Source organism: Chrysochloris asiatica, unplaced genomic scaffold, assembly GCF_000296735.1.
Source record: "Chrysochloris asiatica unplaced genomic scaffold, ChrAsi1.0 scaffold00087, whole genome shotgun sequence".
Taxonomy (NCBI): Eukaryota; Metazoa; Chordata; class Mammalia; order Afrosoricida; family Chrysochloridae; genus Chrysochloris; species Chrysochloris asiatica.
Genome location: NW_006408605.1, coordinates 5,917,488 through 5,930,909, shown reverse-complemented (window position 1 = coordinate 5,930,909; position 13,422 = coordinate 5,917,488). Strand labels below are relative to the sequence as shown.

The following is a 13,422-nucleotide window of genomic DNA, read 5'->3' as shown; positions in this document are numbered from 1 at the left end:
ATTAACAACCTGTGATATGCAGGTGATACAACCTTGCTTGCTGAAAGTGAAGAGGACTTAAAGTACTTACTGATGAATATTAAAGACCACAGCCTTCAGTATGGATTGCACCTCAATGTAAAGAAAAAAAAAATGCTTACCACGGACCAATAAATAACATCATGATAAATGGAGAAAGGATTGAAGCTGTCAAAGACTTCATTTTTCTTGGATCCACTATGAACTCTCATGGAAGCAGCAGTCAAGAAATCAAATGGCATATTGCACTAGGCAAATGTGTTGCAGGAGACCTCTTTCAAGTGTTGATGAGTACAGATGTCAGTTTGAGGACTAAGGTGCACCTCACCCAAGTCATGATATTTTTAGTAACCTCATAATCTCGTATGCATGTGAAAGTTGGACAGCGAATAAGGAAGACCATAGAAGAAGAATTGATGCATTTGCGTTATGGTGTTGGAGGAGAATATTAAAAGTACCAGGGACTACCAAAAGAACAAACTAATTTGTTTTGGAAGAAGTACAGCCAGAATTGCTCCTTATAATCCAGGATGGTGAGACTTTGTCTCTCATACTTTGGACATATTATCAGGAGGGACCAGTCCCTGGAGAAGGACACCATGCTTCGTAAAGTGGAGGGTCAGAGAAAAAGAGAAAGACTCCCAATGAGATGGAGTGACACAGTGACAGCTGCAGTGGGCTCAAGTGTAGTGACGATTGTGAGGTTGGTGCGTGAACGCACAGTGTTTCATTCTGTTATTCATAGAGTTGCTATAAGTCAGTGGAGACTCGATTGCACCTAACAACAACAACATCAAAAAGTTAGATTGCTTGCATTGAAACCTGGGTTCTGCATTTCCTACCTGCATCATTCTGAATGAGTTATTTAATCTCTCTGCCTTATTGTCCTCATCTGAAATTTAGACATGATAATAGTACTATAATAATAGCAATAGTAAGGTTATTGTGAGGATCTAAGGGATTACTGTACCTAAAGCAGTGCCTCACACATCGTATACATTCAATGTGTTGACTCTTATTACTGAAGAAACAGGGAGGTGGCGATGGAATACATTTAAGTAGAAAGCTTCATGAGTAGCCTCAGTGCTCATAGGAACTGAAGGGAGTGGGATCCTTGGTAAGGGGTGGGAGGCAGAGACCAACTCTGTTTGGCTTTGAAGTGGCTCAGAATTCTCATAAAGGGGAGTGATTTGTGAAATCTTTTGCTCAAGGTGTGCCCAGATGCTTGGCAATGACAGAAGATTGGGCCAGGACCAGCTATTGCTCTGTGTAGGAGCCCTTTAAGGGATTCATTAAATAGCCAGGTGAAGGGTTGAAGTATAATTTAGAAAGCATAGGATTAAGAGGCTGACTCAATCCTTCCTCTTTCCTTGTGGTAGACTGTATCTTGGGGCTAATCTTGTTGATTCATCAGTTAATTCAATACACATTTTCGGAGCTGCTCCCTTGTGCCCGCCAACAGTGAGCACAGAGAGCATTGTGGCAGTCTGTTCCTGAGAAGCACATGGTCTGTAGGTGGAGCCAAATGGCTAAGGAAAGAGGTACCCTAAAATGTGGTAGGTACCAGAACGGGACTTCTCAGAAAGCAAGAATGGCCTTTTCTTCCTTGATGAGGATAGTCAAGGCAAATCTCACTCAGAAAGTCTACTTGAGCTAGATCTTGAAGGAAGACTGAGAGGTCAGGCTTTGTTTACCTGTATGTGCCCCTTCTGGTCTGTGGGCTCTTTGTGGAGTGTGCTGTATGAGAGTGAGTAAAAAAAATATTGCTACTATGGTTCCAGTTCATACATGCACTGGTTTATTCCAAACAACATGTCTCTGCGATCAGTGGATGGCTGCAGACAAGTTCTCTCAGTAATGCACTACTTGTCTTAGTCTTCTTAGGATGCCTTCAAAAAAAACAAAAACAAAAAACCAAGTCCAAAGATGCATTCAAGACAGAAAGATCAGCTCAGAAAATATTGTTGCTGTTAAGTGCCTTCAAGTCAATTCTGACTCTTTAATAGCAACCCTGAATAGCCTTCTTCTGAGGAGCAGCTGGTGAGCTTGCACCGCTGACTTTGCAGTTCAAACCAACCTTGAAGTCCAGAGCATTAGCCCACAATGCCACATATTTTTTAGTGATTCTAAAGGGGTAATCCTGATAGATTATTTACAAGGACAAAGGATGATTACAGGCGCTTATTAGGAAGAAGTTTTAAGAAAATTGAAAACAGCATTGGTGAGAAAAGTTGCACCAAGGATTTTTTTCCCATTACAACATTGTACCTGCACCTGTTTTTCATCATAATGACACTTTTTTTTTTTTGTGAGTAGCAAGAGCTATTCTATGAGAATTTCATTAGGAAATCTTATCCTAATAACCCCATAACCCTAATCTTGCCCCTTCAGATTTCTTTTTGCTCTCAAGATAAAAGAACATTTAAAATGAACACCATTTGAGTACCTAGAGGATGCCAAAGCTGTCATCTTGGTATAGTGTAAATCAAAAAGTACAGAATACTTTGGGGGAAGGGTTAGAGAGATAGAAACACCACCCTTCAGAAATTTATAGGTGGGAGGATATGAAAAAAAAAAAATAGCTTCATGTTTTGATATTTTTGTTTAATACAGGTTTCTATGGCTATGTAGGAATATTTTTTGACTTACCCTTGTATTTATCAATGTGTGTGTGTACTGAAGGAGGGGGCAACATGTATAGGACTTCCAATGGGATGCACACAGTATGCAACCTTCAAGGAGCCATGTTGTTCATTGCTTAGAGTCAGTGTGGGGTACCAATGTGGTGCAGTGAGTTATTTAATGTCTCTTCTAGCCATGGTCTTTTTTTTTTTTTTTAAGTTTTTATTGTGAATTGGGTGATAGTTTACATGGGAGAATATCAGCTTTACACTCATCCTATCGTATTTTGTTTCATTGCAATGATTACAATCCCCTCCATGCATCATCATTCAACAGCATTTGCTTCCATTCCCTCTTGGGGTTTTTTTTTTTTTTTTGTGTGTGTGTGTGTGTGTGTGTGTGAGGGGGATGTACGATGTACACTGAAGCACTCAGGAATATACAACCATTTAAACACCCAAAGGGCACATCCTGCAAGCCTGCCCCCCAGCCATCAGCACAAAGCCCCTCTCCCTTCCCGAGTCCAGGGTCCCCAGATGCTCCATCTCTCCACGTTATCATCTCTGCCTCCATCTCTGGTGTCACTGCTTCTCTGGATAGGGTCCCACACTCTGCTCTGCTCTTTTCTGTTGATGGTTCCAGGGTCCTCCACTCTTGGACTGCAAGATCAACCACTCCCCTCCTTTTGTTGCAAAACGTCTACCTTTATATTTGTAACACTCACAATCAGTCCTGATAGAAATTATTCACTATTAAACCACAAGAGTCTTATCCCCATCTCCTTTCATCAGCCCCATCCAGACAGGTTGGAAACCACTCAGTGGAGATTCTACCTTTCCCTGCACCCTCTGGAACTAGGCTCCCTCTTGAAAGCTTGTAAGCCAGTCACTTCGTGCCTTTGTAGTCCCTCCATTTTGGGTAGCCAATGCCTACCCATCCCTGTCAACCCTGTGTGGGAATGATCCTCGCTGTAAAGATTTGTTCCCTCTTTTGAGCTATCATATCCATAAGTATAGGTCAAGTTCATCAAATTGTAGCAGATTACTCTTTTTTACCTCTTCTTTCTTCCTCTAGTTGAGTTCTGATCATCCAGCTATTGAAGCCAGGTCCAGTGGGTGGTATCTGCAAGTATGGGTGTTCTTGTGCATCTCCCCTCACTTCATATCAGCTGGATGCTTCACTCTCCTCTCCAGTCCTCTGTTTGCCATGGTCTTTCTAAACTCCCACCAAATGACTTTCCCCTGTTGGGTTTGGGTAAGAGAAGATGGGGGAAGATGCTAATGGTTTCAGTTGTGAGTGATTATTATCTGGGTCAGTTGTGAAAACTTGGAACACTAACATGGGTATATAATGAGCCATCTCAGAAGCAGGAGGTGTAATCTCAATTCTATTAAAGAAGAGCCAAGAGTGAAGCATGTCCTTTGGACACCAAGATCCCTGTGCATCGAACCTCCTTGACCCAGGGACAGAAAGCTGTGAATCCATAGACGTAGTTGAGGAGCAGCAGCAGCCGAACCAAGAGCCAGAGCACCAGGCAGAGTGATGGGCTTCCCAGCTCATAGAGCAAGTAAAGCTGAGTGCCTTTGAACTTGTTTGCAGAGTCTGGTATCTCCAGACATTTAATTGGGAGATAGGTTTGCTGGCCCACAGAGCTAGAGCGGAGTGCTTTGGACTGAGGCTTATAACAGAATGACGTGTCCTTTGGGCATTTCTCAGCAGCCCGAAAACAGCTTTATAACATTGCTAGGGCAGAGGCCAGGCTAATGGCCAGAAAGAGGCCTGCCTGTGAGCACAGCTGAGAAGAGGCTGTCTTGATAAAAAAAACTGTGTTCTGAGCATTTCCGATCCTGCTTTATAACTTGTTAACATCCCTAATAAACCCCTTAATTGTGAGTATGGTGGTCATGGCAATGGATTATCAAAGTCAGTTGTAGACAGTGTTGTGGGAGGGATGGTTGATACCATTACTTCTGCAACCAACCATTCTTTTTCCTTTGCATTTCTCACTTTAAAGGGTCATGGGTGACTTTGAGGGGAAAATAAGACAAAAAAGAATGTGAAGAAGAGTTTGGATCAAAATGTGTATTCCTCTTTACACTCTCTTTATCTGCTAAGGCGGTGCTCATAAGTCATCTACAAAAACAGTATTTGCTGAGGCTTTGATGCAATGAGAAGATGAGCATGTAGGCCCTGGACTTTCATAAAAGCCTTTAACGGCAGGGTTAGAAACTTTGGGCTTGGTTACATGGTCTGTGGAACTGCATGTGTAACTTCTTCCTAGCCACATATAACTTGTGAAGATCATGAATTGTCCTTCCATGGTGGTGACTCTTGTGAGGGGGCATCTCAATGTTGAACAGATTCCATTATCTTTTAATTCCACTTTTCCATGAACTTTTTGAAGTCCCCTCGTAGCTGACAGTTAACGGTCACTATAAACTAAACCTGTCACATGGGTAGTAAGTGATAGGACACTCTGTGACTCATTGTGCTCTGTGGTTTTGGTGAACTCTAGTTTCTTGTGGAGTAAATGATCAAAATTTTTGCTTCAGCTGACAATTGATAGTTAGTGCTCTTTCTGTGCCAAGACCCGTATCAGCTGCCTTAAGTACATTACTCCAATTCATCCTCATCACAAATCTTTAAGGCAGAACCATCGCTGTGCTCCTGTTACTGATGAAGAAACAGAGGCACAGAGTGGTTAAGTCATGGCTAGTGAGTGTTGATGTCAGAGTTTTAAGTTCACACTTTTAGTCGCAATGCTGTGCTGACAACTCTCCTATTCATCTACACACCTTTCTCCTTTTCTTTCAACAGATTGTTACTTAGTGCCTTTTTCTGTGCCAGGCCCAAGGCCCAGTGTTGACTGAGTGGCTGGGATTGAGGGCCTGGACAGCCCGTTTCCCAGCCTCTGGCCATGCCATCCTCTGTGCATGGCCCTGCCTCCTTGAAATTCCAGAAGTAGGTGCTCTCGGAGGCAGGGCATTTCCTTTTGTTTTTGCTAAAGGAAACACACTCTGTGACGGGATATCCTCTACTGTGTTTTCATGTTATCCAAGGGAAAGAGAAAACAAGGCCAGTCTGTTCACAAAAAGAGGCCATTTACAAGCTGGAGGGAAACCTATAAACTCTTTGCTGAAGGTCATTCCAGGGCCTCTGTGGCTTTCTAAGGACTATAATGTGGAGGCTGCAAAAGGCAGGCTCAATGCCTTAGGGCAGTCTTCACTCTGTGTATGGGATCAGCTTGTCCCCTCCAGGAATGAGTAGTATTGCTTTATGGTCCACCAGGACAGGCTTAATTCAAAGCTGAGAACCTGGGCTTGACCTCCTGCTTGTCATCTTGCTACTGCTGCCCTTTGAGGGAGTGGAGTTTCAAGTAAGATTAGAGAAGAGGAAATCCTCTCAAAGCCCTTGTTGGTGTTGGGAGAGAGAACTAAGATAATTACCCCAAGGTTGTTTTGGTCTCTTCTTTCAGAGCTTCTGAGGATAGACTTTTGTTGTCAGGCTCAGATCGCAGAACCCCATTAAACTGAGCCTCAGTTTGTCCCTGAGACCCAGAGTTTGAGCTGTGATATATCTATCATCCAGCCTTCAAATCTCCCCCCAACCGCCGCTGCACGCACCCCCCCACCAACTCGCCTAGGCATTTTTACTTCCTTACTTTTCTTCCTACCTTCCAGTATGAAGCAAAATAGTGGGAAGAAAAGGGTCTTAGACTCACAGCCAATCACAGTGCAAGATCAAAGACAGGGAAGGAACAATTAGAGCAACCCATAGCAACCGCCCCCCCGCCCACCTTCATTTTAAGAAGTTTGGAAATGCTTTTAGGCAGGAGTGGACCCAAACAGGATTTTGGAGAGTGGGAGGATAGGGCGTATGGAGAGACGGAAAGCCTTATAATTTTTGCCTACTTAGTGGGTTTTATGAACAGTAGGGAGGTTGATAGCTATGTGGGCAACCCTATGCTAGGAGATTTTAAAAAACTGAAAGCATAGTTTAAGGAGTGTGTTCAGGAAATATTTCATTTATTTGGCTAATTGTCACGAGCTTGAAGATTGAAGCACCAAACGCATGCTGAGAAAGGGAAAGGGAGTATGTGTCTCTGACATGAACTCTTCTTGACTTGGTTGGGAATGCAATTAGGGGCAGTGGGACTCTCAGAAATCTTGTGGGGTTAAAGGGCTGCTGTCCCATCCCTGACTGTTCTCCCATCTAGCCCTTTTGGGACTCACCACACCTCTAAGAAAGGCGTGTCCTGGACAACATTTGTTAATTTCCTGTCCCTCAGGATTTCTTTAGGGTGTTTGCTGAGACTAAGGGTTCCCTCGGGACTAGGACAATCCCAGGCAAACTGGATGGTTGACCAACCTATGGCATAACTCAGAGCATTATAGCTGTTGCTGATCAGAGAGATGCCAGGGAGGTCATTTGGGGCCTTGGCACACAGCTTTTCATTCCTCTTATGTATTCAACAGGAGTGGTTAATGGCTCTCCACTTAGCTAGCTGGCAGAGACATATCTGGTCCTGAAATCTGCTGGTCCAGGCTGAGCAAGCACACAAGTTAATTGACTTTCCCAATTTATGACTGCTTAGTAGAGATGCTGGCGGCCTAGTGGGGAGAGAGCTATGATGGTAAGATCTGTGGTCTAAATATCTCAGGAAAAGATGATTTTTACCTTTTTTCTTTCTCAGGAATGAAACAGTGATTTAAAAAACACAAAGGATATGATGCTAATTTATTGCTGTCCTGCTAGGGATGTAGAGGCATGGAGGGAGGGTGAAGGGGGAGGGAATTGTTGTTGTTAAGTGCTGTCCAGTCAGTGCCGACTCATAACGACCTTATATAGGGTTTCCAAGGAGCAGTTGGTGGGTTTGAACTGCTGATCTTGCAGTACACAGTCCAATGCTGATCCTACAGTGCCACACCCGGAGCATGTTTTCTAGAGCTCAGATGCTGTGAAGGAGAAGTTTAAGTTTATAGGTGAGAAGGGTTTTCCTTGTTGAGAAAAGGGTTAGCTGGGGAGTTTGACCACTGATCAGAGTCCTGGTGTGGTACTGTAGGATAAACTCTGGACCTCAAGATCCATTTGAACTGCAAAGTTGGTGGTTCAAACCCATCAGTCACTCTTCGGAAACCCTATACAGGGTCGCTATGAGTCGGAACCAACTCGATGGCACTTAACACACATGACCACTGATAGTGGAAACTCTGAATGGTGGGAGTGTTGGCAGAAAAAATGAGGGGTGACCAACCATCCAGTTTAAGAACTGAAAGCCCTGAGGCATTGCTCGTCAGTCCTGGGTGGTTACCCTAGTGGAGGGACAGGCCCAAGGATGGTCAGTGAACAGTTTTTGGTCAGAGCAGCAGCATATAGAGGTAATGAGAGGCAGAGCCAGAAACACAGCTGTTTTGGAAGTAGTTCAGGGTCCAGAATTTAACCTAAAAAAAAGACTTTTGTTTTTGTCAAGAAAACAAATGCATCCACAGTCAATATCTTCCTGGGCAGGCCACTCTTTGTGGGAACAGCTGGAGTCTGGCTGGCAGAATTGCTTTCTCTGAAACCCAGGGGAGCAGCTGAGAGCAAAGATACCAGACATGGGAACTGTTTTAGGGTGAAATGGATGCTGGGGCCCCAAACTACAGCAGCCTCAAATCAAACTGTTCTGCTCTGTGATGTTTTTCTAAAATTCTTTTTGGCCATTACCCTCAAACGCTGCCACTTCTACAAAGGGGAGCTAGTGTGAAAGACTTTGACCTTGTTGTCTTATTTTTGATCCAGAGGGTCAACTTCAGGAGTAGTGGAAGATCCCACAAAGAAACTCAATAGGGTTGGCTTTTGGAGCCACCCCAGTTGGCCTGCTCAAGCCAGTCTTCTCTGGCTCTTAGGAAAACACATGCACATACACCTGAGAAAGAACTATTTCTGTCTTCTAGAATAAAATATAAATACTCAAGTGCCTGTGACCTTTAAAAATAAAACTCAGCTCTCCTTACTCTGAGAATGTGTCCAAAGGTGTTATTTATTTTTTTTATCTGCTGTATGGGAGAATAACATGTGACTGAAGTTTGAGGGATTTGAGAGTGGGTCTTTTGTTCTAGTATTCTATGAGCTCCCCTTATGGAGGGAGGGGATCTGGGTTATCCAATGAGTTCCAAAGCCAAGACCAGTGTCTGACACAGATGTGCAGACCGAGCTATGAACAGTTTATCTTTCTGAGTGAGGAGAGTACACTAAAGGCAAAGGTTCTCAAAGCCCGTGGAGAAAGAATAAATAAATAAATAAATAAATAAATAAATAAATAAATAAATAAATAAATAAATCACAGTGCTCAGGCCACACCCTATACTTATTAAATTGGAATTTCTGGGGGGCGAGACCCAGGCATCAACATTTTAAAAACTCTTGAGGTGATTCCAATGTGCAGGCAGGTTTGAGAACCAATGCTTTGTGACTCAAAGTGTGTGTGGTTTGTGGTGGAGCAGCTGCAAGCATCACCTGGAATCCCGCTGGTTAGAAAAGCAGAATCTCAGATCCCACCCTAGACCCAATGAATCAAGAGTCTGCCTTTCAATAAGGACCCCAGGAGATTCATAGGCACAGGAAAGATTGAGAAGCATTGAAGAAGGCTGTGGTGGATGGTGGTGGATATGTGCTGACTCATAGGGACCCTGCGTAGGGTTTCTGAGGCTGTAAATCTTTACAGGAGCAGAAAGCCTCATCTTTCTCCTATGAAACGACTGGTAGTTTCGAACTGCTGACCTTGAGGTAACCACTATGCTAAAAAAAAGCTCCTGCTGAAGGCTGTAGGGTGATACAAAAAAAAAATCCACCAGTGTTCGTGCTCAATTTAACCCTTTCTTGACTGGATTATTTTTGCTTTGAAAGCTTTGTTTATATCATGTTTTCAGTAATGGCATGCTGAATTCAAGGGGGGGAAATTGCATTAATTTTTTTTGAGATAATATGGATTTTGATAGAATTATATGGGACACATATGTCTCAAGTGAACTCTGGTGGTAGGATTGGTGAGTTGAAACCTATTTTCTTCAGATTCATACAGATCTTCATACAGTTATGCACGTCCCTGTCAGGCAGTAGCACGCACTACAACTGTGATGACAGAGTCTCAGGAAACCTGAGAGGCTGAAAATGTTGATGGGTAATATATGTCCCAAAGGTCATGAAAACGCCCATGAAATGGCAAGCAGTGGCAATAAGGCTGGTAGGTAAACTAGGGCTGCTCTGAAGACCAGCTGGGAAGTTTGGACTTAAATGGACAGTTAGTGGAGGCCTATGGGACTATCTTGAGCATAGGAGTAATATGATTGGAAGAGTGCTTTATGGAGATGAATCTTGCCAGTGGGAGCAGATATCTCAGAATGTTAATGCCTTCTCCTCCAGGTTCTGCTCCCGGCAGCCAGCTTGCTGCAGCTCATGGACGTTCGGCAGAACTGCTGTGACTTCCTGCAGTCTCAGTTGCATCCCACCAACTGCCTGGGTATCCGTGCCTTTGCAGATGTCCACACCTGCACTGACCTTCTGCAGCAAGCCAATGCCTATGCAGGTAATGGGAACCGGGCTGCTGAGTCTCCTCCAGGCTGGTGGATTTAATAACCTGGTCTGCTGTGGACCTCTCAAAGATTACGAAAAGTCGTCTCTGAAACAGTTATAATTTAGCTAAGGAGAAAAGACACAGGTGGAAAGATAATTAACAATAGAAATGATTAGCTCATTGACAAATGGAGTGTGATTAATTGCCAGATGGATTGAACAGACAGTAATTTCACAAGAAGAAGGAGATTTGAGAAGACCTGGTGGGGAAGGCTAATTTGAACTATATCTTGAAATGAATCTTTTGACTGATGTTGTTTAAGAAAAGGTTTTATTTTGATCAATGTGTTCTATGAACATAATTTTAAAGTTCAAATACTATTGTGAGTCTTATAATGAAAAACAAGAGTCTCCCACTCTACCTCATAACACCAAATCTTGCTATTCAGAACCACTTTCAGTTCTGAAAGAATTAAAATGCAGGGTCCAGAATTTAACCTAAAAAAAAAAAAAAAAAGATATATTCAGCCAACAGCTGGCTGCTGTTTACAGCTGTAAGTTATTTACCTCTATATATCTAAATACTATGTTTATATTGCTGTGTTTTGACTTATTACTTTTAGATATTATCTGTTGAACTCTAATGGAAAAATAGGATTGAGCTTTTATAGCATTCCCTTACACATATATACTCTTCCCTTCTATTTATTCTCCTAATATCATTTCCATAACTGAACTTAGTCATGTATTATAATTACAGATGTTTTTTAATCAGAAAAGTCAATGATTGCCTTTTTCTTTTGCATAGCATGTGTCTCTGTCACTAATTATTGTCACCAGATACAAATGGCAACATATATCAGATAATATGTTGATTGCATTTTATTTTTCTTAAAGAACCCCCTCCATCCTCGGAGCTTGCCATCTGGTTATTTCAATGGGGTTTTGAGGGGAGTGAAGATGAATGTGAATGTTCAGTCAACCACATTAGCTGGAAAGAAATCTTCATTGCTGTTTATTTTAGCTTCATGATGAACGTCACGAATGACCCAAGGAAGAGGCCTGGTCATTTTCATCGATAGATTCAATCATGGTCACCTTCTTCCCTTGCAATAAAGAATTTCCCCCTACCCCCTGTCATGCCTGCTCTTTGGTTCTGTGTCTCCTGTCTGTCTAGCCAGTATCTGGGAATTAGCTGAGGGCCTGCTGACTGCCCACCTGTCAGCTCTCTGTGCTGTTAGCCTCTTAATCCACCAGGCTAGAAGAATTTGCTCTGTGTTTTGGTATCCCTTTGTTCTCTGACCAAGCCCTTGACCTGGGAGCCTGCACAGACTCTCATTTCTCACTGGTCTATTTCTGAGGCCACAAATGGAACTAATTGTGAATATGCTCTTGATGATGATGATTTCTGTGAAGAGCACTCCCCAGTAACCTGTTCCTGAACTGTGCTAGCTCTCTTTCTGGCTCTTAGCTGATTTTCCTGACCTTCTTGTTTCTCTCCTCCTTTCTATGCTGTCCCTCTTGTACCCCTTTCCCTGCATAGTCCTTAACCTCTTTTGACCTTTTGTCAGGGATCCCTTTTTCTTTCTGTGGGGAGCACTCTCCAGCCCTGCCTTTAGCTACTTTCTTGAAGGATGTGCTCAGTCTTCAATAGGAGCCTAGAGCTTGGCCAAGGCCCAGGTCAGAGTGTAAACACTCTCCGGTGCAGTGGCCAAGGGAGAGTGCTTAGAGGCCTGGACTTCACTGTCTCTTTTCTTCCTCATCTCCCTTTCTACATGGTGTATGCATGCATGTACACATACCCGTCACTCACTCATCCTTTGTAGTTGGCTGACATGATCATTGGAGATTTAGGGAGTGTGCTGAATCCCAACTTTTAACAGAGGTTCATGGGTTGTCTGGCCTGGCTTTCCTCCACTTTCGAGATCTGTTTCCTCTCACTAATTTGATGATAAAACCCATTTGTGGGAGAGTGGGGAGGATGCTGTTGGAACTTCCTGGTCTGAATGTTGTCACAGTGACTGGGTTCTGCCAACAGTGTGGGTCTGTGTGTTGCACACGTGCATCCTGGTGAATTATTTTTAGCTAGCATTTATTGAGCCCTTATGTTGGGTCACACCAACATGTACTAAGCAATTTATGTGCATCATCTCATTCAGTACACACAATAGCCAAGGATACTAAAGCGCAGGAGGTTCAGTAATTTGCTAACATCACATAGGTATTGGAGACAGAGGCAGGATTGAAATCCAGACAGTGTTGACTCCAGAGCCAGTGTTTATAATTACTATATTCTACTGTTTCCAGGTCAAGTTTGGACATAGTGCAGCCCTGTGAATCAGTGTCTTAGGAGTGTAGGCGGTTAGAGTTGGCATTTTCTTTTGGAAGTCTGTGCCATGCAGTTCCCAAATCCCAACAACCAGACAATGTAGACAGACATCCAACTGTCTCTGCTAGACACAGCGTGTTTAGTCATCTTTAGGGAGGGGACAGCAAGAGGTGGGTGTCTTTTTCTCTTCCCTGTTAGGAGGTTCCATGACTTGGGAGGGTCCTCCCACTTGAGTGTGACGTTCAGGCTTAGTGCAAACTTTCTCAAGAGCTTGTAGCCCTCTTCTGGCTGGCAGTCCTCGGCTGTGTACTACAGCGAGGTCATATATTTAAGGTGGTAAGAGTCCTGGTGTGGCAATTTAAGTTAAGTACTGGACTGCTAATCACAGGGTTGGCAGTTCAAACCCACCAGCTGCTTCTTAGAAACTCTATATAGAGTTACTATGAGTCAGAACCGACTCAACAGCACTTAACAACAACATAATGTTGTTAATAAGAACATGATAAAGGGCATTAGAAGTAGCATCATGAGAGTAAGACTGTGTAGAGAAGGAAGGGAAAAAAAAAGTGTTCCTACTCACCCAGTGATGCCCGATTGCTTTGTTTTCTTTGTCTCACACCCCTGATTTGAGATGGAACCTGGTGTTCTTGGCCATTGTTGCTTCTTTTTTTTTTATTAAGGTTTTTATTGTGGATTGAGTGAAAGTTTACAGGGCAGATCATCAGTTTTACATTCCACAAATCATATACCTTGTTTTATTACAATGATTATAATCCCCTCCATGTACCATCAGTTTGCAGTATTTCTCTCTATCCACTTTAGCTTTTTTAAGAAAACAACAAACCAAAAAAATACACTCAGACATATATAATGATTTACATCTCCAAAGGGCACATTCT

At 43.0% G+C, this 13,422-nt stretch overlaps 1 protein-coding gene across 1 annotated transcript in view; it reads left to right on the top strand.

Annotated features, from left to right (window-relative positions):
* The window catches only part of KLHL3 (kelch-like family member 3), a 192,245-nt gene that overhangs the window by 85,484 nt on the left and 93,339 nt on the right, over window positions 1-13,422 (top strand). Inside the window, exon 5 of the mRNA XM_006866102.1 lies at window positions 10,045-10,207. Coding sequence (XP_006866164.1) covers window positions 10,045-10,207 — 163 coding nt within the window. The remainder of the gene's footprint in view (window positions 1-10,044; window positions 10,208-13,422) is intronic.